The sequence below is a fragment of the Elephas maximus genome, chromosome 27 (assembly GCF_024166365.1).
Source record: "Elephas maximus indicus isolate mEleMax1 chromosome 27, mEleMax1 primary haplotype, whole genome shotgun sequence".
Classification (NCBI taxonomy): domain Eukaryota; kingdom Metazoa; phylum Chordata; class Mammalia; order Proboscidea; family Elephantidae; genus Elephas; species Elephas maximus.
In genome coordinates, this window is record NC_064845.1 from 34,673,422 (window position 1) to 34,696,655 (window position 23,234).

Genomic DNA, 23,234 nt, shown 5'->3' on the forward strand with positions numbered 1-23,234 from the left:
AGGTTCACAGACCATACTGTAACTAACAAAGGACTAGTTTATTGGTTCTCGATTTGTTATGGATTGAGTTGTATTCCCCCAAAATATGTACTGGGACCCTACCCCCTACATCTGTGGATGTAATGTAATGTAATTACCTTATATCTAATATAATGTGATACAGATGTAATCAATCAATCAGTTGAAGTCATACCAGTGTAGGGTGGATCCTAAACCTAATCACTTCTGAGTTGTAAAAAGAGCAGCATAGAGACTGTCTTAGTCATCTAGTGCTCTATAACAGAAATACCACAAGTGGATGGCTTTAACAGAGAGATGTTTATTTTCTCACAGTAAAGTGGGCTAAAAATCCAAATTCAGGGTGTCAGCCCCAGAGGAAGACTTTCTCTCTCTATCAGCGTTCTCATCAATCTTGCTCTGGACTAGGAGCTTCTCAGCGCAGGGACCCCGGGTCTAAAGGGCGCACTCTGCTCCCGGCACTGCTTTCTTATTGGTATGAGGTCCCCCTATCTCTCTGCTGGCTTCTTTCTTTTATATCTCAAGAGATTGCCTCAAGACACAATCCAATCTTGTAGATTGAGTCCTGCCTCACTAACACAACTGCCACCCATCCTCCCTCATTAACATTATAGAGGCAGGATTTACAATATACAGGAAAATCACAGAATACCAGGAATCATCACCCAGACAAATTGATACACATTTTTGGGGGGACATAATTCAATCCATGACAGAGATAGAGACAGACAAGCACATATTAGGGAAAACAGATACCATGTGAGGATTCTCTACAAGCCAAGGATCAAGGAATGTCTGAGGCTAACTACAAAGAAGGAATTGACACAGCTGAGACTCTGATTTGGATTTTTGGCCTCTAGAGCTGTGAGGAAATAAATTTCTGTTCTTTAAAGCCACCTGCTTGTGGTATTTCTGTTACAGCATCACTAGGTAACTAAGACACAGCTGTTATGCTGTGACACCCACCTTTACTGTGAATGCTTCTCAGGAGTCCTGCCAAATTTGAATCAATGAATATTGTCAACACAACTGAAAAAATATATATTTTTACTACGATGCCTGTTACATATGATTTTGAGCTGAGAGAGCAATGATTGCAAGAGTATAATTTACTGAGAATAAAAAAGAGGTGAGGCCTGGAACAACATCAAGGTGGGTCCAAAGAATGATAGCATTCCCTGGAACGGGTAAGAGCACGGCCTTGTGAACGTGTTAGCACAATCAAAGCACTGAACCCCTCTCCTTATCAATGACACAGAGCTAAAGGGCCAAGTGAAGCATTTTTAAAAATTTTCCCCAAACCTACATTTTTTTCAAACAGTAGACACCTCGTCCTATTGCATGTACTAGTAAAATTCCTCATCAAAGTCACCATGAACAAAGACAGGCTGGTCTTGTTAAAATGTGTAACATCACAAATAAAAGGAGGTCAACTGTAAGGCTAGAAACCATATGGTTTTAAGAAACTGCTTAGGCAAATTGTCATATTATTTTAGCTTAAAATGGGGTTGTGGGGAAGTGTGGGTGATGGGAAGGAAGGGGGTTAATTTAATTCTATGCTATTTGAATCCAGGAAAACAGGTTACTCAGTGTTAAGCTGGGAACGGGGCTGGGTTTGTTCATTTTTCCCAAATTCAAAAGAGAAAAATTAACCTGAGATACAAAAAAGGTAAAGTCATTTTGATCTCTACAACTCACAAAGCTCAGGTAGAAGAGAAAGTGAAAGAGTGCTGGCATCTTAAGCTAATCTAAAAATCTGTACTTAGCAGGGTAATCTTTAATAGTAAGAAGGAATCTGCATTAATAATTTAAAGGAGCCATGGCCAGAAAAAGAAGCCCGGAGGAGTCAAGGGTTTAGCAGGAAAGGACTACCAAGGTTAGCTGCGAAGCTGGGTATATACATTTACATCTGTAAATACATGCCTGCATGTGGATACTGATACACAAAACACTAAAATGGGCTTCGGAAGAACTCCCTCTGAAATCTCAGAGACATATCTAACTGGTGGGCTGCAAATGCTGACAACCTCACACACACACTTCCTTACAGGCAGATCCAAAAAAAAAGCTGACTGGTTCACTGGCTTTGGAATAAGTCGCATTCATTGTACTTCTTACACACAGACATAATACTATGAAACATGACAATCATTTGGATCTTTCTATAGGTTTCCTATTATTCTATTTTAAAAGTTTTTTTTTTTTTTTTAGAAGCAAAAGGAAAAGAGAAGTCAGTTGAAAATGCTGTTAGTTACGAATGAGAAAATGTTTTAGATATTGCTGCCATAGTCCCTTGCTGGAAAGTTCTAGTTTATGTTTTATTCTGTTTCTGGAGAGGTGCTATTTCATATCAAAAAATGGAACGTGAATCCAGGTGAATCTAAGAGGCTGTCCCACATACAACAATTAATGACTGGTACTGATTTTTTTTTTTTTTTACTGATGTGACCCTCAATGTCACAAAACAAAACTGAAAACCCCTTTATGAAGATCACGGAAGATCAAGGAAGCTTTGTTTCCCTTGCGATCAGTGTCCATCTTATTTCAATCAGCTAATAAGACAGGACAAGAACCCAAGTGGCATTCAGTTACATAATGACTCTGTGAATTCCTTCCATCTTCTTTTGATGCTTCCTGTGTCGTTTAATATTTTCCCCATAGAATCCTTCACTACTGCAACTTGAGGCTTGAATTTTTTCTTCAGTTCTTTCAGCTTGAGAAACACCGAGCATGTTCTTCCCTTTTGGTTTTCCATCTCCAGCTCTTTGCACATATCATTATAATACTTTACTTTGTCTTCTCGAGCCACCATTCTTTTACTTCATCAATTCTTCCTTTTGCTTTAGCTGCTCGACGTTTGAGAGCAAGTTTCAGAGTCTCCTCTGACATCCATCTTGGTCTTTTCTTTCTTTCGTGTCCTTTCAATGACCTCTTGCTTTCTTCATGTATGATGTCCTTGATGTCATTCCACAACTCGTCTGGTCTTTGGTCACCAGTGTTCAATGCATCAAATCTCTTCAGATGGTCTCTAAATTCAGGTGGGATATATTCAAGGTCATGTTTTGGCTTTTGTGGACTTGCTCCGATTTTCTTCAGTTTCAGCTTTAACTTGCATATGAGCAATTGATGGTCTGTTCCACAGTCAGCCCCTGGCCTTATTCTGACTGATGATATTGAGCTTTTCCATGTTCTCTTTCCACAGATGTAGTCAATTTGATTTCTGTGTGTTCCATCTGGTGAGGTCCATGTGTATAGTCACCGTTTATGTTGCTGAAAGAAGGTACTTATAATGAAGAAGTTGTTGGTCTTGCAAAATTCTATCATTCAATCTCTGTCATTGTTTCTACCATCAAGGCCATGTTTTCCAACTACTGATCCTTCTTCTTTGTTTCCAACTTTCGCATTCCAATCGCCAGTAATTATCAATGCATCTTGAGTGTCTGTTCAATCAATTTCAGACTGCAGCAGCTGATAAAAATCTTCTATTTCTTCAGCTTTGGCCTTAGTGGTTGGTGCGTATATTTGAATAATACTCGTATTAACTGGTCTTGCTTGTAGGCATATGGATATTATCCTATCACTGACAGCGTTGTACTTCAGGATAGATCTTGAAATGTTCTTTTTGATGATGAATGCAACGCCATTCCTCTTCAAGTTGTCTTTTCCAGCATAGTAGACTATATGATTGTCCAATTCAAAATGGCCAATACCAGTTCATTCCAGCTCACCAATGCCAAGGATATCGATGTTTATGCATTCCATTTCATTTGCTTGTCAGTCAGTTGATTAGCAGCCTTAATTCCATTTGCAACCTTAATATACTACCTTTTGCCGTGTACTCTGCCTCTCATAATAGCTTTCTTCAGCTCATAGAAATAAGGAGTTAAATTAAGATAAAAAAAAATTAAGATAGATTATAAATATTACAAATGTAACCCTGTTGATCAGAAGTTTTTAACAAGGCTTAAGCTGGCCCCAAAATATAATTTTACATATTAAGGGCTGACTCAAAAAATTTAAAAACCTATGTAAGAATTACCTCTACCCTGATAACAAAGTCAGACAAACCTACCACAAGAAAACTATAATCCAATATCCTTTATGAATATAGATGCAAAAATCCTCAACAAGTACAAAATGAATTCAAGAGTATATTAAAGGAATTATAAACCATGACCAAGTGGGATTTATTCCAGGAATGAAAGGGCGGTTCGACATAAGAAAACCAATCAATGCAATATACCACATTAATAAAACAAAGGAAAAGAACTCAATTATCTCAATTGATATAGAAAAGGCATTTGACGAAACTCAAAACCCTTTCATGATAAAAACATACAACAAACTAGTAACAGAAGGGAAATTCCTCAACATGATAAATGGCATTTATGAAAAACCCACAGCTAATATCATAATGAAGAAGGACAAAACCTTTCCCTCTATGATCAGGAACAAGACAAGGATGTCTACTCTCACCACTGGTATTCAACATTGCACTAGAAGTTCTAAGAAGAAAAATAAGGCAAGAAAAAGAAATAAAAGGGATCCAAATTGGAAAGGAAAAAGTAAAACTATGTCTATTTGCAAACAACATGATTATATATGCAAAAAAAAAAAAAAACTCCAAAGAATCCACAAGAAAGCTACTAGAGCTAATATATGAATTCAGCAAAGTCACAGGATATAAGATCAACACACAAAAATCACTTGTGTTTTTTAAAAAAAATCAACTGTGCTTCAATACACCAGCAACAAACAATTTGAAAAGGAAATTAAGAAAACAAGTCCATTTACAACAACATATAAGACAATAAAATACCTAGGAATAAATGTAACCAGGGAGGTGAAAGACTTGTAAATTGAAAACTATAAAACATTGCTGAAAAAAATTAAAGATGACCTATATAAATAGAAGGTCATCCCATGTTCTTAGCCTGGAAGACTTAATATTGTTAAGATGTCAATATTATCCAAAGTGATCTATAGATTCAACACAATTCCTAACAAAATTCTAAGAGCCTTTTTGGCAGAAATGAAAAAGTCGATTCTTAATTCATATGGAATTGCGAGGGGACCCAAAAAGCCAAAGCAATCTTGGAAAAGAAGAGCAAAGGAGGAGGACTCACACTTCCTGATTTTAAAACTTACTATAAAACTATAGTAATCAAGATCATGTGGTACTGGCATAACGGTAGACAAACAGACCAACAGAATAGAATTGAGAGTTCAGAAATAAACGCATACATGTATGATCAATTGATTTTCGACAAGGTTGTCAAGTTCATTCACTGGGGGAAAGAATAGTCTCTTCAATAAATGGTGTTGGGACAAGTGGATCTCCAAATGCTAAAGAATGAAGTTGGGCCCATATCTTATAAAATATATGAAAATTAACTCAAACTGAATCAATCATCTAAATATAAGAACTATAACAATAACACTCTTAGAAGAAAACATAAGTGTAAATCTTCAGGACCTACCTTTTGACAATGTATTCTTAGACATGACACCAAAAGCACAAGCAAAAAGAAAAATAAATAAGCTGGACTTAATCAAAATTAAAAAGTGAAGAGACAACCTACAAATTGGGTGAAAATATTTGGGAACCATATATCTGATAAGGGTTTAATAGCAAGAATATATAAAGAACTCTTACAATTCAACAACAAAAAGACCAACAGTCCAATTAAAAACTGGGAAAAGTCTTGACAGATATTTCTCTAAAGAAGAAATACAAAGGCCAATAAACAAATGAAAAGATGTTCACTGTCTTAGTCATTAGGGAAATGCAAACCAAAATCACAACGAAATATCACTTCACTCCCACTAGGGTGGCTATTTTAAGAAATAACAAAAATTCCTTGAAATATATCCTAGAGAAATAAGAGCCATCACAAAAATAGATATTTTCACACCCATGTTCACTGCACAATAGTAAAAAGATGGAAACAACTTAGGTGCCCATCAACGGACAAATGGATAAACAAATTATGGTATATTCACACAATGGAATACTATGCAATGATAAAAAACAACCATGAATCTGTGAAACATCTCATAACATGGATGAATCTGTAAGGCATTGTGCTGAGTGAAATTAGTCACAAAAAGACAAATATTGTATGAGACCACTATTATAAGAACTCAAGAAAAGGTATAAACACAGAAGAAAACATTCTTTGATGGTTACAAGGCTAGGGACAGATGGACAGAAGTATTCACTAACTAGTAGATAAGAATTAGATGAAGGGAAGGACAACATACAATATAGGGGAAGTCAGCACAACTGGACTAAACCAAAAGCTAAGAAGTTTCCTGAATACAACGAGGCACATCGAGACACAGAGTGGTGGGAGTCTGGGGACCAATGTTTCAGGGAAACATCTAGGTAAACTGGCACAACAAAGTTTATTAAGAAAATGTTCTGCATCCTATTTTGGTGAGTGGAGTCTGGGATCTTAAAAGCTAGCGAGCAGCCATCTGAGATACATCAATTGGTCCCAACCCATGTGGAGCAAAGGAGAATGAAGAACACCAAAGACACCAGGAAAATACTAGCCCAAGAGACAGAAAGGACCACATAAACCAGAGACCAGAAGAACTAAACGGTGCCCAGCTACCCCCGATGAATGCACTGGCATGGAACGCAACAGAGAATCCCTGACGGAGCAGGAGAAAAGTGGGGTGCAGAACTCAAATTCTAGTAAAAAAACCAGACTTAATGGTCTAAGGCTGGAGGGACCCCCAAAGACATGGTGCCTGGACTTTCTGTTAGCCAGAAACCGAAACCATTCCCGAAGCCAACTCTTCAGACAAAGACTAGACTGGATTATAAGACATAAAATGACACTTGTGAAGAGACTGCTTCTTAGCTCAAGTAGACACATGAGGCTAAATGGGCAGCTCTGTCTGCAGGCAAGATAAGAAGGCAAAAAGGGCAGGAGCTGGTTGAATGGACACGGGAAATCCGGGGTGGAAAGGAAGAGTGTGCTATCACATTATTGAGACAGCAACTAGGGTCACATAACAATGTATACATAAATTTTTGTATGAGAAACTAAGTTTCACTTAAAGCACACTAAAAAATAAATAAATAAGAAGCATCAGCAAGGATGTGGAGAAGCTGGAACCCTCATTGCTGTTGCGAATGCAAAACGGTGTAGGTGATGTGGAAAACAATACAGTGGTACCTGAAAAAGTTAAACACAGAATCACCTTATGACTAACAAGGTATATAACCAAAAGACTTAAAAGCAGGGACTCCAACAGATACTTGGACATCAGTGTTCACTGCAGCATTAATCATTAATCATGATAGCCAGAAGGTGGAAACAACCCAAGTGTCCATCAACAGACAAATGAATAAACAAAAGGTGGCACGTGTATGCACTGGAATATCATTCAGTTATAAAGAGAAATAAGGTTCCAAAACATGCTATGACATGGATGAACCTTGGAAACATTATGCTGAGTGAAATAAGAAAGTCACAAAAGGACAAATATTGCATGTTTCCATTATATGAAGAATCTAGAATAGGCAAATGCGTAGAGACAAAGGTTTATTAGTGGTTATCAGGGACCGTGGGGTGGAGGGAATGGGAAGTTTTGCTTAAGGAGTACTGAGTTTCTGTTCGGAGTAAGGGGGAATATTTAAAAATAGATAGTGGTGATGGCTATACAACATGCTGAATGTAATTAATGCCACCAAGCTGTACACTTAAAAATGATTAAAATGGCAAACGGCATCAGGATTGAAGGAAGGCTCATTAACAATCTGCGATAAGCAGATGATACAACCTTGCTTGCTGAAAGCAAAGAGGGCTTGAAGCACTTATGATGAATGTCAAAGACTGTAGCCAATTTTAAGATGCACCTTTACTTTATGTCACTAAAAAAAAAAACTGTTGCTGAAATTATGACACACCATCGATTTTAAGATGCATCTCAGTTTCACAGATGTTTGAGTGCACAAAAATGCGTATTTTAGGTTGGATATCTAAGGAAACCTAGAAGATTAAAATACTTGCCACATATTCTATTAATAATGCCAAATTTGAATGTCAAACTATCAGGAATATAAATTAAATAGAAAGCTATTTATAATATTTATTTTATTAATTTAGTGAACTTAAATTTATGTTTTCATATGAAGTAGTATATTTAGAGATACTGCCTTCCCCTCTACTCTGAAATTTCATGAAATGCAACTGTCCAAGCTCCTTACAAACAACCAGACATAAGCGTCTTTGCCATGGCTCTGGCTACTTGGAGTCTGTGATTGTTAATATTATGGGTCAACCTGCTAGTCTGTGGTCCCCAGTTATTTGGCCAAATACTAGTCTAGCTGCTATCATGGGGTAATTACATGTGATTAAATCAGTTGACTTTGGGTAAAGCACATTACCTTCTGTAATTATAATGTAATGTAATCATCTTCCATAATATATCCTCCATAATGCAATGTAATATAATCAATTGGTTGATCTCATGCCAACAAATGTGAATCTTAAACCTAGTCACTTCTGACTTATAACAAGATCAGACAGACACAGAGATGCACACACAGAGGGGAAGACAGACATCAGGTAAGAACTGTCTACAAGCCAAGGAACGCCAAGAAACCAAGGAATGTCCACGGATACCGACAAGGAAGGAATCAACGAAGCCGAGACCCTGATTTGGACTTTTGGCCTCCAGAACTATGAAAAAATAAATGCATGTTCTTTAAAGCCACCCATTTGTGGTATTTGTGTTACAACAAGCACTAGGTGACTAAGAGTTGTCCAACCCAACTTTCCAGAGCACTTCCAGCTAAGATGTTTGAGATACAGCTCTCTTTGAATTTGTATAAGAAACTGTCATTACAAGTTTTAAATTACAAGTACTCATTTAAATGAGATTTCCTAGCTTTCTTTTTTGCATGTTGTTGTTTACCCTATATCTATAATTTTTACAACACAACTACTCACTGTATTGCTTTTAAAAGTGATTCAAAAAGGTTTGTAACAAAGACATCCCAGTTTTACGACCCAAGGTCAGATGCACAAATCATGGTACTGTAAGGCAGCACGGGGTAGGTTCTAAGGAAAGAGAAAATGACCCTTGAGAATAGTCAAGGAATTCTGGTGAGAGACACCTGAAAAGGTAAATAAAAAGACCAACGCTTTGAGCCAGTACTTAAAAAATGGGTAGGATTCCAAGAGGTAGAGGAAAGACAATAAGCACCATTCTAAACATTCTTTGTCTGGCATGGTAATAATAACTCTTATCTTTTAGCAAGTCCCTGGGTGATTCACATGGTTAACATGTTTGGCTTCTAAGCAAAAAGCTGGGAGTACGAGTCCATGCAGAGGTGCCTCGAAAAAAGGCCTGGCAATCTACTTCCGAGAAATCAGCCACTGAAAACCCTACAGAGCACACGTCTACTCTGTCACATATGGGGAGGCCATGAGTTGGAGCTGACTTGATGGCGACTGGACTGGACCGGACTGATCATTTACTAAGTCAGACAGAGGAACAGACATCTTGTGCATGTGGTTCTCACTTAAGGCTCATAATAAAAATCCAGAGGTTGGTATTACTAACTCCATTTCCTCGATAAATTTTTCAGCTGAGGATCACAGATGTTAAGTGCCTTGCTCAGGATCGCAGAACTAGCGAGTGGCAGAGCCAGGACTCAAACTCAGATCTGAATGACTCTTCCCTGAGTCACATGGTACCTTAGCTTCCTCAGGGCATCGCCCTGACACACCAAAAATAAATTCCACTTGCTAAAAATAAATTCACTAAAGAAAAACCATTCCATGGTATATGCAAAACACTGTCTGAGACATGCGTTGGATAAGATTTTACTCTATTATATTTGTGTTCTCTGCTACCTTAAAGCCATGATCGACGCTTATTTAATCTTCTGTTTAATTGTTTCATTCCAAAACTGAACCACGGTGGACCAAGAATCAGAGTGCTTAAAGGTACTCTCTGTCCTACTGGCAGGGCCCTTAGTTTAATAACTACAGTATAATTTATATTTAGCTGATGGATGAACCGTGAGATCACAGATAGCCTTCCCAGATAAGAAACTTATTTTAAGAGGTCTGTGGGTGCTGATTTGCTCTGGAATAACTGATGTGCTGAGGACCAAATCATTCTATTATGCCTTCTTAGGACACCACAGCAAAGTAGCTGCTTGGGCAGGTATTATTCTGCACCTGCTTTAATTTCTCAAATTCGACATAATCTTTTAAACTTAGTTACAGACACCTAGCCGCCTTGGTATGCACAAGGAACGCTCTAAATTATTACATATGCCTCAGGGCAGACAATGAGCAGATTTTCATTCAATATTAGATTCACTCTAATTATCTTCTAGAGCTCAGGAAATTAGGGAGGAACTGCAGGGTCTTTATTCATGAGAGTAAATATTAGAGTCAGGTGGAAACACTATCATGAAACACAACTGTAACTCAGTAGAATATGTGACAAATACAATATAAGACCACCACCAATTTGTATTTACAAACCAGGCCTTTAAGACATCTAAGGCTGTGGACGTGATGGGGGACCTAGAAGTGACCACTAGAATTTGGTCTTCTGAGAGCTGAAGGCAGCTCTGGCTGTTTTTTGGAGTCCGGACTATTATTTTTTGTTCTATTATACCCAGGATGCTTTAGCAGGCACTAGGTCCTTTAAGGAATCCCTGGGTGGTGCAAACAGTTAACATGCTTTACTGCTAACTGAAAAGTTGGGGGTTTGAGTCCACCCAGATGCAACCTCAGAAGAAAGCCTGGTGATCTATTTCTGAAAAATCAGCCACTGGAAACCCTAATGGAGCACAGTTCTACTCTGACACGCATGGGGTTGTCCTGAGTCAAAGTCGACTCAGTGGTAACCGGCACGGTATTTTTTTGGTTTTAGGTCCTTTTAGATCTGCTGGTGTAGGTGCCTGGCCATTCAGATGTGTGCACTCCAACTATTAAGATTGAAGAGAGGGGCTAAAGGATTCCAGCCCCTCACCTCTAAGTAGCTAATTTTCCTCTCCAGAGAAGACACCAAAATTCTGTTTGTGAACGTTCCTGTGAAGACAACGTTGTTCAATTGGTGCTAGAAGAAAACCTCATGCTGGCTACCATTACTGAACGTTTTGATCAAAGATTCCACAGAAGAACCTTGATCAAAAGGGGAAAAATGCAGAGCAGAATTTCAAATTCTCATGGACTCTAGACTTTTTGGAGCCATGGACCCATGGAGGGTAGATAAACCACTGAAACTATTGCCCTGTGATAATCTTTAAACTTTAAACCAAAAATATCTCCTGAAGTCAACTTAAAAAAGAAAAATAGTTTAACTTCAGGGGATATTATGCATCATGCTCTTTTAAGAACTATGTATATGGGATAAAATTGACAAAGATTAGACAGGAACCTTAGGGGACAGTGAGTTCATGTTAGTGAGGGAGGAAAAACTCAGAAAACAAGGGTGAGAATGGTTATACAACTCAAAGAATATAATCAACGTCACTGAAGTGTACATGTAGAAACTCTCATACATGTTTTGCTGTGTAGAGTCTCAACAACGACAACCAAGATAACTCCATGATCATTTCCTAGTCTAAGGACTTCAAGTCCTAAACAATATCTAGAGATCTTCCCAGTTGTTTTCTATCTCCACCACTTCACCCCAGTCTCTATCAGCCATTCATTAGCTGCAACAAAGACTGATGGGCGTAACTCAAGATGTTTTTCTCTGTCTTTCCTTTCTTTTTTTGGTTTGGACATTTTAATTTTTTAAATCGATTTTACTGAGGTTAGATTTATAGACAGTAAAATGTTATCTTTCAAAGTGTAGAGTTTGATGAGTTTTGACAGATGTATACAGATGGGTAACCATTACCACAATCAAGATACAGGACTTTTCCATCACCTCAAAATGTTCCCTTCTGCCTTTTAGGAGTCAATTCCCTTTGCCACCACCCCAGGCAACTACTGACCTAATTTTTATCACTATAGATTAGTGATACTGCTGCTTCTAGAACTTCATGTAAGTGGATCATTCATTACAAACTTTTCTGTATGAGGCTTCTTTCACTCAACATAATGTTCTTGAGATTCCATATTGTTGTGTGTGTTAGTAGTTTATTTTTTTATTGCCAAGCAGTATTACATTGCGTGGATATACAAGTTTGTTTATGCATTCACCTGTTGATGGGCACCTGACTTGTTTCAAATTTTTTGTATTTATGAATAAAGCTTCTAAGAACATTTGTGTGCAGATTTTATTGTTGTTGTTGTTACTTGCCATCGAGTTGGCTCCAGCTCATGGAGATCTTATGTGTAACAGAGCAAAATGTTGCCTGATCCTGCGCTATCTTCATGATTGTTGGTATGTTCCAGTCCATTGCTGTGGCTATTTTTTCAAACCATCTCAGGCATGTGGTTTCACGTTTTTCAGGTAATTATGTAGCAGTAGAATTGCTTGGTCAGTAGGGATTTTCTTTTCTTTTTAAATTAAAACAATAAAAATACATCATGTTTAACAGAGTTCAAATCACCTTGCTTCCACTTGGACATTTAACAGGAAGAGATATCAAGGCTTCTGTCATAAATCATGGAGTAGCACACGACTAAAAAGGGCATGTGGAGTTCCTACGGGCAAACAAAGTACAACTCCCTTGGGCCAGGGCTCTCTCTAAGCACAGGGAAGGGCCTCAAGACTTGCTCTAGGAGTGGCTGATAGGGAAAGGAAGAGATGACAGCTGGTCTGGATGTGGGGGGGCTGCCAAGGCCTACTTCCAAGAAGCCTCCACATCTGAAAGGGGGGGTTAAGGAGCCATACTCTGGGTCAGCCCGGGCCCATGAGTCTCAGACAATCCCACAGCTTTGCAGGGAACTCCGCTCTGCAACTCAACTGTGAGTTGCTGAAAATAAGGCTAGAGTGCAATGAAGTGTCTGGCAAAAATTAATGTGCAAGACATCTTCAGCATTATGTATAAAAAGTTAAATATAGAAAATTCTTTTAAAGTTCCAATTGTGCTTTCTCATTTGATTATAATGGTTTAGTCATAAATTCAGCTAGGTTAAATTAGCTGTAGTCAACTAAATGCTTATCAAATGTACATAATAAGTCTTATTCTGTTTTCTTTCCCTGTATCCAGCTTCCCACATCCCAGAGGGAATTTTCTAATTTAACATCAAAGACTGATTAAACATTGATGTGGGAGTTTAAAAAAATGACTGTGTAATTTTATCCTATATATACATGGTACATAAAAAATTAACAAATAAAAATTCCTCTGGGTGCTGAAAGTTTGGAGTCCAATCTTCTAAAAGGCAAAGAGCATTGGGAAAATAATTACCCATTTTACAGTTCGCCAATAAATCAGTCTCGTTTCATGATCAAACGACATGATCACCAACCATCTTGTAGTCGCACAATATTCTAATGACTTATAAAATCTACAAGTTGCATCTTGATCATTCCAAGCGTTTTTTTCCAATTTAATATTTAAGGAAGAATAACATATAGAAAAAAATGAATTCACAGAGACAAAAATAAGGGATATGTTTAAAACACTTTACAAGGCATTTGGCCTGTATGTTTTTTTGAATCTTACAGCTTACTACGGAGACCTAAGTAGTGTTTCCTTATACCATGGAACAAGATGGTCAAAGGAATAGATATGGCCATTCCCAGTTTGACTGGTAAATCAATGCATTGTCCACCATATTGAAACCTCCATGACAAAAGACAAAATGAGAGGTAAGGATATCAGCTTGAGTCTTCTGGTTGCAGCTGGAGCCTATGGGGCAGGACTGGCTGCTACGGTTCACAAAAATTAGCATAAAGGCACACAAAGATTCTGTCTTCCTGACGTCCAATTCACTTGACATGCTTGCCTGTTTCTCACAACTCCATTGATCCTACCCACCTCCTCCAAACACACAGGCTTTGGGGGAAATGGAAAGAGTGCTGAACTAGAAGGCAAGATGGGTGGCGTACTAGAGCAAATCACTTAATGTCTTTGGCTTTACATCTGTGACACTGCAGTAAAAAGGACTTTTCCTATTTTGAGCCAGGAGGCTGGGCCCAGATTTCTTGATCCTAGACTACCCACTGAACATCCCATCGGGGGCTTCCCTTTTATACACAGCTATAGCCCTGCCTTCCACCAGAGCGCAAGCCATCCATTTCAGGTGCTACACAATGCCCTGTCTCAATTTTATATTCTTGGAAAGAAAAGTCCATGGGACATTTCTATGCTTCCAGATTTTATTTTTGGAAAATAACAAATAATATATTAGGGAAATATGTCAAAAGGGTCTGAGAAACAAATCCATCTGATATACACATTTGTTTGTCTATGACATATGCTACAAGGTGGCTTCCACAAGACCATTTTAAAAGTTGGCAAATGCCAACCTAAACAGCTCAGGTGCTAAGTCTCCTTTCAGCTGACGGAGGCAGCACAAGCTCCAACAGCTCTACCAGGAAGGCCTCAAGTGCAAATTTGGGCTGACATGACCGGCCTAGCCAAGCTTCACTACCTTCATTCTCAATTTAAGGAGAAAACTGAACTACTGCCAAAGAGGGTTGTTACACCATTATGCAGTCTTCAGGATGCACCTTACAGACCTCCCAACTACAGGGAGCACAACTGACCTAGGGCCCCAGCTGCCGTGATCTGAAATTCACTCTGTACTTTCTTGGGAAGCTATTACGCCTCCCCATGGGCCGCTCCCTGTCACTGCCTGAGCACAGTGGGGACACTAAGGCAGCCTCTGATGGCAGACTGTGCTTGAGGACTTCCTGATTCTTTGCACAATGTTCCCTTGACTGCATAGCAGACTAGGACACTTTTGCCTGACCTTCTCTCTCCTTCACTCGGAGCCAGATTTGCATTGAGGTCTGATGGTTCTCGCAGCCTTTTCCAACTCCTTTCCTATTTCCTTTCACGCAGGCATTTCCTCTAGTAACATCCTTGCAATTTAATCCCGTCTTGGTGTCTACTTCGCAGAGGTCCAGCTAAAGATATCATTCATTCATCTATCTACTCATTCATTCATTCAAGACATATTTATCATGTGCCTACAATGTCCCCGGCACTTTGTCTAAGCACTAGGGAGATGATGAACAAGATGGAGAAGGCCCCTTGGCTCATAACCCTCACCTGCGTTGTCATAACTGCCTCCCTTTCTTCCGTTTTGACTGTGTGCTAGGTTCTCAGCTAAGAGCATTTGACATGCCTAGTGTCATTTGCTCTTCACAAAAACCCTGAAAGAAGCCATTGCTATTGTGTCATGGATAAGAAAACTAAGACCTAGATAAAGTTGCCAGGGGCTTTCCAGGAAGTGATTGTTGTTGTTCTTAGCTGCCCCCAACTCATGGAGACCCCAAACACAACAGAGCGAAAGGCTGCTGAAATACTGCCTAGACCTGCCATCTCCATGATTCACTGGGCATTAGACTATTGTGACCCATAGGTTTACAGCGGCTGATTTTGGGAACTGGGTTGCCAGGTCTTTTTTTCTAGTCTGTCTTAGTCTGGAATCTCCAGTAAAACCTGTTCAGCATCACAGCAACACACAAGCCTCCACCAACAGACAGGTGGTGGCTACGCGTAAGGGACATCGGCTAGAAATTGAAGCAGGGTCTCAAGTACCAAAGGCGAGAATTCTGCCACTCAACCACCAAATGCCAGGAAGTGATAGGACCAGATTTTTAAACTCTAAAACTCATGTTTTGAATCCTTAGGCTATCACACATCTCCCCCGTTTGGGTGGCACTTCTGAGCACTTTTATTTTTTTTCTGGCAATGATTAATCATTCGAATTGTTGATTTTCAAAGACTGGCTTCACTTCCTCAATTTAAATTTATGAGGGCCAGGGAACGCATTTATAATAGAGGAAACACAAGCGCTTCAGAGCACTGACAGTCCCTACACATTGCCAAAGTCAAGTTGATTATGGTATCGTTCAACCCAGACAGAAGATGTCCCTCACCTGGCATGAGTTTCAAACCAATCTTTACTATTAACAAAAAAGACATGAGAGGACAGACAAATCCCTCGGCTTCTCTGCTTTTCTTCCTGATCACAGCCCAGCTCTGGCAAACTGATGGTAGGTGGTCACTTACAACCCACACCTTCTCTGTGAGGTCAGTCAGGAACCAGCACATGGAACTCTCTTAACACCAACCCACGTGTGTCAGCTGAGAGCACCTTCTGAATACAAGTACCAACTCATACCGCACTCTGCAAGGTCGGCTGTGGTGTCCTCTGCACTTGACTCAAGTTTCATGAGGTTCAGGGAAGGAATGAGCTGAGACTCAGGCAGGTTCTCTGAAGTTGGTTCATCAGATTCCTGGTGGAAGGTAATTAACAATTCATGAGAAGCTGATAGAAGGAACTAGCCCTACCACAAACGAAACAACGTTCTTAGAAAACTATTTGGGAGCAAAAGCCTACCTAATCATCTCCATTAAACATGGTAACATTTTTAAATTAAAGGAAGGCAGTTTGAGGCCAGGATTAAAGTAAGCAAATAAACAGGGTGCCAAATTTAAGAGGGCACTCACTTTTAGGTTTGTGCAAGTATAGGTTTGGCACCTGAGAGTACCTTCTTAAATCTGGCACCCAAGGCATCCTCTAACCTTATTCTTGGTGGCCCTGCTCAGTTTCCTCATCTCAAAATTAAAGGTGTTGGCTTAGGTGACTTCCAAGTTCTCCTCTAGTTTAAAAGTTCTGTGATACTGTGAATTGCAATTTCCTAAAAGAAAGATCTAAGAGGACACAGATGAAAGAATTGATACTTTGAAAATGAAAAAAAAAAAAAAGTTAAACTGCTCCAAAACATCAGTAGGTATTGCCGTAAATTATTTTGCCTTTTTTTCCCCAGTTTTTTGTTTGTAATCTAGGGCTGGTGCTGAATCAACCTGTTCTCCTTGACAAATGGCTTTCACAGGAAACTACTCCAAGTGTGTTTTCTTATAAAAAGCAAGATGGAAAGTTCAAACTAATCTTAAAGGAAAAAGTAAAATGAAGCCATGTCACACCATGCTGAGGAATTTGTGAGAAAACAGTCATAAATTATTTTTAAGAAGTTTTCTTTCTGTACTGTATAACTGTTTCGTTGTTGTTAGGTGCCGTCGAGTTGGCTCTGACTCATAGCAACTCTATGAATGACAGAAAGAAACATCACCTAGTCCTGCACCATCCTCACAATTGTTGCTATGCTTGAGCCCACTGCTGCAGCCACTGTGTGAATCCACCTTGTTCAGGGTCTTCCACTTTTTCGCTGACCCTTTACCTTACCAAGCATGATATCCTTCTCCAGGGACTGGTCCCTCCTGATAACATGTCTAAAGTATGTGAGACGAAGTCTCGCCATCCTCTCTTCCAAGGAGTACTCTGGCTGTATTTCCTCCAAGACAACTTGTTTGTTCTTTTGGCAGTCCATGGTATATTCAGTATTGTTCACCAACACCATAATTCAAAGGCATCAATTCTTCTTTGGTCTTTCTTATTCGTTGTCTAGTTTTCTCATGCATATGAGGCGACTGAAAATATCATGGCTTGGGTATAATTGTTTAGGAGGCAAAACTGGTTAAAATTTCAAAGGCTCACTGATGCCATGCAGAGAGCTTTAATAACAAAGAATAAAGACTATATGAAACGTGTCTTCATGTGTATGTACCTCAGAAATTACTTGCAAATAAGCATTTGGACCCTCAATTGACTTTGAGTTGCTGTGGTTCCCCCTTGATGATAACAGACAAGAATTATTATGATTGCTTCTCTTAGAAACTGAAGGACCTGATTTGATCTTGGACCCCATGACCATTTCACGTATGGAGGCTGGGACCCCCATGACCATGTCACATATGGAGGCCTGGTGTACCATGCACTTCTTACGGAACCCCAATTCTGGCACCAGCACAACTGTACATGCCACAGGATAAAAGAGAGACTGAGCTGCCTTGTGTATCATGGAACAGAGTTGGTTTTAAGCTGGCATCCTTTAATGAAATGGTGCCAAACATGATTTCAGTTCCACATTTGAGGAGACTGTCCTTTAAGATTTCTAAGGCCAAATTCAGTCAAGCAGACAATGCCTGCCTAAATAAAAGGCCCTGTCAGTTAGGGTCCGAAAAACAAAGCAAGTCATCTCTTAAATGTCTCAAAAAATTTCATAATGTTTCAGAGGAGAGCTCATTCTGTTCCCCAACTCTGATTCTATCTCCCACAGCTGCTTCTGAAATGTAAAGTTGTTTGCTTCAGCTAAGCAAGAAAGAAGGAGGAGGGGAAGGAGCCCCAAAAAGCTTAGGAAGACATGAAATCATAAATTAGTGTATGGGTAAAGGGGAAGAAAGCACTCAAAGATGGGACATTTTCCTCTTCCTTCCTCTTGTTCTTCTTCATCACATTTCTCTTTGACTGCTTCCATCTCATTAGTCCAGCTTCTTTCCTATATTTCATTATTTTCAGTTCAATGATGCCTTTCCTTGAGATGTTTAAAACCCTCCAGTTCCTCTGCAAAGGGTTCTGCTTCCCGTCTTCTCCCTCCTTTGTTCTCCGAATATCATTAAACCTGCCTCATTCTTCTGCCTGTGAATGTGATTGAACTCGCCTCTTCCCTGCCTGGCCTCCTGTCTCCAGCCTCCTCCTGGGGGAAACAAGAAAGCCTTCCCTCAGATCGCACCTCCTTTTCTTCTGTCCCTATTAAATGCTTTTTTGCCTAGAGAGATAAGGAAGTTTGTTCATTGGAGGCTTTTCCAGGTATTCATTCATCTAGGAGGTGAGCTGCTGCTTTCAGGAGCCCTGATTTCTGTCCATTATAAATCAGTGTGGTCCACGGACCCAAAGCATCAGAGTCACCAGGGAGCTTTTTAGAAAAGCAGCATCCCAGGCCCCTCCTGAGACCAACTGAATTAGAATCTGCATTTTAACAAGATCCACAGGGGATTCAGCTGCCGTATGAAAGTTTGAGAAGCATTACTACAAATCATAACAATTAGGAAAAGGGCTAACTATGGACCTGAGATGTCAAAGAAGGTTTTCCTGAGGAGGAGGTGGCATCTGAAACAGAGAAAGTGAGATGCTAACAGTGGAAAGCCCAGGGGGAAATGGAAACTGCACAAAAGAGGGCAAGAAACGTGCAGGTAATGAGCAACCTTGTCTGTGGGACTGAGCCAGCCAGGAAGAGGACATTATCTTAAATTGGACATTAAGTGTCCATAAAAAAGACATAGAAGAGCCAAGTATCTGTCTGGAGCAGTTTATGCCCCCATCAATATGCAAATTTAGGAAAGCAGCTTCTGGGAAAGTCAGGGCCAAGACATGAGTGGTCCTAAATCTTAGAAGAGCAAAGAATAAGCCCAGGCCTCTGGCCAAGATAACATCAGACACTTCCCCTCCTGATTCCTTTGCTCCTTGCTAATGGAAAAGGGGTGGAATTGGGAAGAAATGGAATGACCAGCAGAAGTTAAAACTTGAGAATTCATACATTCATAAAATCTTTGTGAGTTGCTCCAAGAGCAGGACATTTTGTCTGGCTCCCATGTTCCATGGGATAGCATATGGCTGAGCAATTCTCCTGAGATTCTGTTTCACATGTGGTCTCAGTCTAATCTTAAGTTACTTAAGGCCCCTCAAAGGACCCTGATTTATAGGGGTGACAGGGCCTCCCTACAGTACAGTTACATTTAATAATTAATTATAGTAATTATATCATATATAGAAAAGAACACAAAAATGATTATTTTGAAGGTTAAAAAAGAAAACCAAAGAGTTGATTGTCAAATACTAGTATTTAAGATCATGCTTGAAACTATATTTTTATTGGCCATATGATAACACTTGTCATGTTGTGTACCCATCACCACTGTTTCCAATTTTTCCATCACTCTTAACCACTTTTTTTTTTTTTTTCTTAACAGAAACTCAGAGCTCCCTAAGCAATGACGCCCTCATTCCCCACTCCCTGCTACCCCTGGTAACCACTAATAAATGATGGTCACTATACATCCGTCTACTCTAGATATTTTACACAAGTGGGATCATACAATATTTGCCCTCTGTGACTTATTTCTTATAATAATGCCACACTGCCTGTCGGGCTCTGTGAGAATCTGCAGTTCTCAGTCCTGTGGGGAACAAAGCTGACTGACCTGGGAAAGAAGATACAATTTCACAAGTCATAATTTCAGGGCCCAGAAAGTGACTGGAAAACTGAAGAAAGGCGCTCAGTTTTCAGAGGGGGGCTGGGTTCTCCCACACAGAGTGGCATCAAGACCCTTCTCAGAGTAGGGACTGGACACACCTCTGACCCCCAAGCCCTTACAGTCAGCTATTTTTCCATTCGCCAAGGTTCCAGGAGCGGAAAAGATCCCACCTCCCAAGTCTCTGGGGCCTGGAACAGATCTCACAGCTGGCTTCACTTAATGGGGGTGGCAGGTGCGTGGGAAAGGGGGGAGCATCAAGCATGCACCGCCAGCACTCCCACATTGTCTGCTAACGGGGTAAACAAGCAGAGGGAGGCTCTTAATGTCAGAGGAGCCTGGGGTCCCTGTCTGGTCCAACTTTGGACTTTCAGGACTTTGAAACACCTACAGCCCCTAAATAATGAAGAAAAGCGGATTACTGGCAGCTTCCTCCTCTCAGAGAGGGGCAGAAAACCAGCGTTCCTAGGCTTGGCCTTGGGGAGAATGAGCTCTGTTGGGGGTTCCTGCATGCCCCAGGATTTGCAGCCTGAACTACAGGCACAACTGGCATCTCCAGGCTTCTGGGGATTATCCCCACAGCCCCAGGGGGCTTGGTTCTTCCTGCAAAAGGAAAAAGTCTCCTTGACATGCAGGGATTTCAAACGAATGAACACCCAGATTTAGAGTCAGGGAAAGTTCTCCACGGAAGTGAACCCATCCCAGGCTGCTTTTGCCAGAAGTGCCATGAGGTTGGTCTTGATGTTTATCATTGAAAAAGGACCCTCAATCAAGACTACCTTAAGTAGCAGAGCCTGCCCAGAGGCCTATGGAGATGTTTTTAGGCATTAAAGAAAATGGTATTTGCTCTTTAGGGGTTTGGAAGGCAGAGGACATGAATCCGGGACCTCTTTCATGTGGCTCTACAACCCTATTAGTTATTGAATATCTATGATGGACGTTCACTCTCAGCTACTAACCTAAAGGTTGGTGGTTTGAACCCACTCGGTGGTGCTACGGAAGAAAGGCCTGCCGATCTGTTTCCATAGAGATTACAGCCAAGAAAATCCTGTGGAGCAGTTCTACTCTGGCACATGTGGGGTCACCATGAGTTGGAAATGGCTCAACGGCAATGGGTTTTAATTTTTTTAATTAACACAATGCACAATGATATGGGTGGGAGATGGAAAAGAAAAAAAGAATAAAAAATAAGGCACTGAAAAATAGAAAAATGGACTAAAAATATAAAGCAACAATAGCATGAATTTGAAATTAGAAATACACACATTTGTTCTACAAATTAATCATTTTAACCCATCAACTATTCCTCCAGTGTTATCTTGTACACAGTAGGTACTCACTATTTGCTTGATGAATCAATTAATAGATCTTTAGGTCCAATTACTTTGAATTAGGGTTGTTACTAACCGCTGACCTACATTCTAGAATGAACCCCAGTAGATTCTCCATGGAATTGGGCAAAGTTAGTCTGGTTGTTTTTTTCCTACCTTGTCCCTCTTCCTACCCACTTGGCCCCATAAATCTGAAGAGTCTGATGCAAGAAAAGGTTTTATGTAAAATTTAAAATAAGAGGATACTTACATGGAGTATATCAACACTTGGCTGCTGAAAGTTCCGAGATCGCAGCTCTTGCATTCGCTTGTTATTCTCTTCATATTTTTCTTCTACAAGCTTTCTGCAAATTCACAGTGAATGTAGAAAAATAACTCCAATTTTCTAAAACCATATCTACATAATCCAGTTAAGCATGATCCCTGTTTTGGCAGGCGGACTGGGATGTTGGAGAGCCATGCCAATGGGTCCCTCCCTCATCAAGGTGAATACCGTGCAGCAGCCACTTTCTTCTCTTTAAAGTACACACCAGGGCTCTCTGGCTCCTTGTCCATCATTAGAACTGCTGAAATGCAGAAGACAGTATTGATCCCTGTGTGTTCTCTGAGTGTGATGACGGGGTGTGTCCCTGATGCCTGACACACTACCTGACATGTACTAGTAACTCAATAACTGTTTCTGGATGAACAAACCCATAAACAAGGAAAATAGAGATACATAGCAAAGAACGTATAGAAAAGAATATCAGAGTCACTGTGAATGGGAGTTTTGCTCCATACATATTTTGTTTCCTCTACTACCAGAGAGCAGAAGTTAATAGACCTGCTACTCGACTGGAAGAAAGATTTGAGTTCTTGTGATAACTCGTCTGCTAATTTACGCTTAGATGTTTGAAAAGTCACTGAACACCTCTGTAGTCAAATTTTCTCGTCTGTAAATGGATACATTATAACCCTTCTGGCAAAAGAACCACTTTCTAGATTAAAACACATGATCCCTCCCAAATTCTAGAAACAACAATCAAAAGCAATGTATTCCAATGCATTCATTCATCAAATCAAGGTCGAACTTTATTTAAAAACCATTGCCTTTTAATAAGAAAAATATTAAATGTCATAAATTAATTTAATATTAAAAATATTAAAGTGTCATTCAGAAGATAACTCAGAAAGATTACTTTCTTTTGCACAGAAAAAAGAAAACAGTTTTAATCTGAATAATACTTTGGGCTGTGCAAGTAAGTTCTTGAATTGTCTTTTTAATCTGTTCTTATCAGAAATTTAACTTTCTTTTTACCTTCAGCCAATGACATGAATCATGGCACCCTGGAAATCTTGCCACTTCTGAAGTGTTAGAAACAGGTTTGGGAACTGAACAAAACAGAGCTTGTAAGTTGATGCAATGGCACAAGTAATGTATGTATGTTTTCTTAGTAAAGCCCACACTCAGCAGTTTGCTGAAACCCACTCATGTTGGCTCCCAAGAGCCGGTTGTATGAATCTCTTCCCAACAGCACGTTCGATGATATCATATTGGTACCTTGAAGCTGGCTATTGTGAGAATATTTATACCACAGAAACCAGCAAACGAATTGATTTCATAGCCTCACCCCAGAGCTGGTTGTTAAACATTTACCAGCACACCACCGCCTGCGATGCACTTTGATGGAAAC

General features: G+C 39.8%; 1 protein-coding gene across 7 annotated transcripts in view; it reads right to left on the minus strand.

Annotated features, from left to right (window-relative positions):
* Window positions 1–23,234, minus strand: part of NEK11 (NIMA related kinase 11) — a 382,694-nt gene that overhangs the window by 232,438 nt on the left and 127,022 nt on the right. For 6 of the 7 annotated variants that reach the window (XM_049870713.1, XM_049870716.1, XM_049870714.1 and 3 more), the window contains 2 exons: window positions 21,812–21,905; window positions 16,260–16,374 (listed from right to left, as the gene is read on the minus strand). In XM_049870713.1, the coding sequence (XP_049726670.1) occupies window positions 16,260–16,374; window positions 21,812–21,905 (209 nt within the window). Of the gene's footprint in view, window positions 1–16,259; window positions 16,375–18,639; window positions 18,748–21,811; window positions 21,906–23,234 lie in introns of all 7 variants that reach the window. The other variant, XM_049870719.1, reaches the window with a different exon arrangement.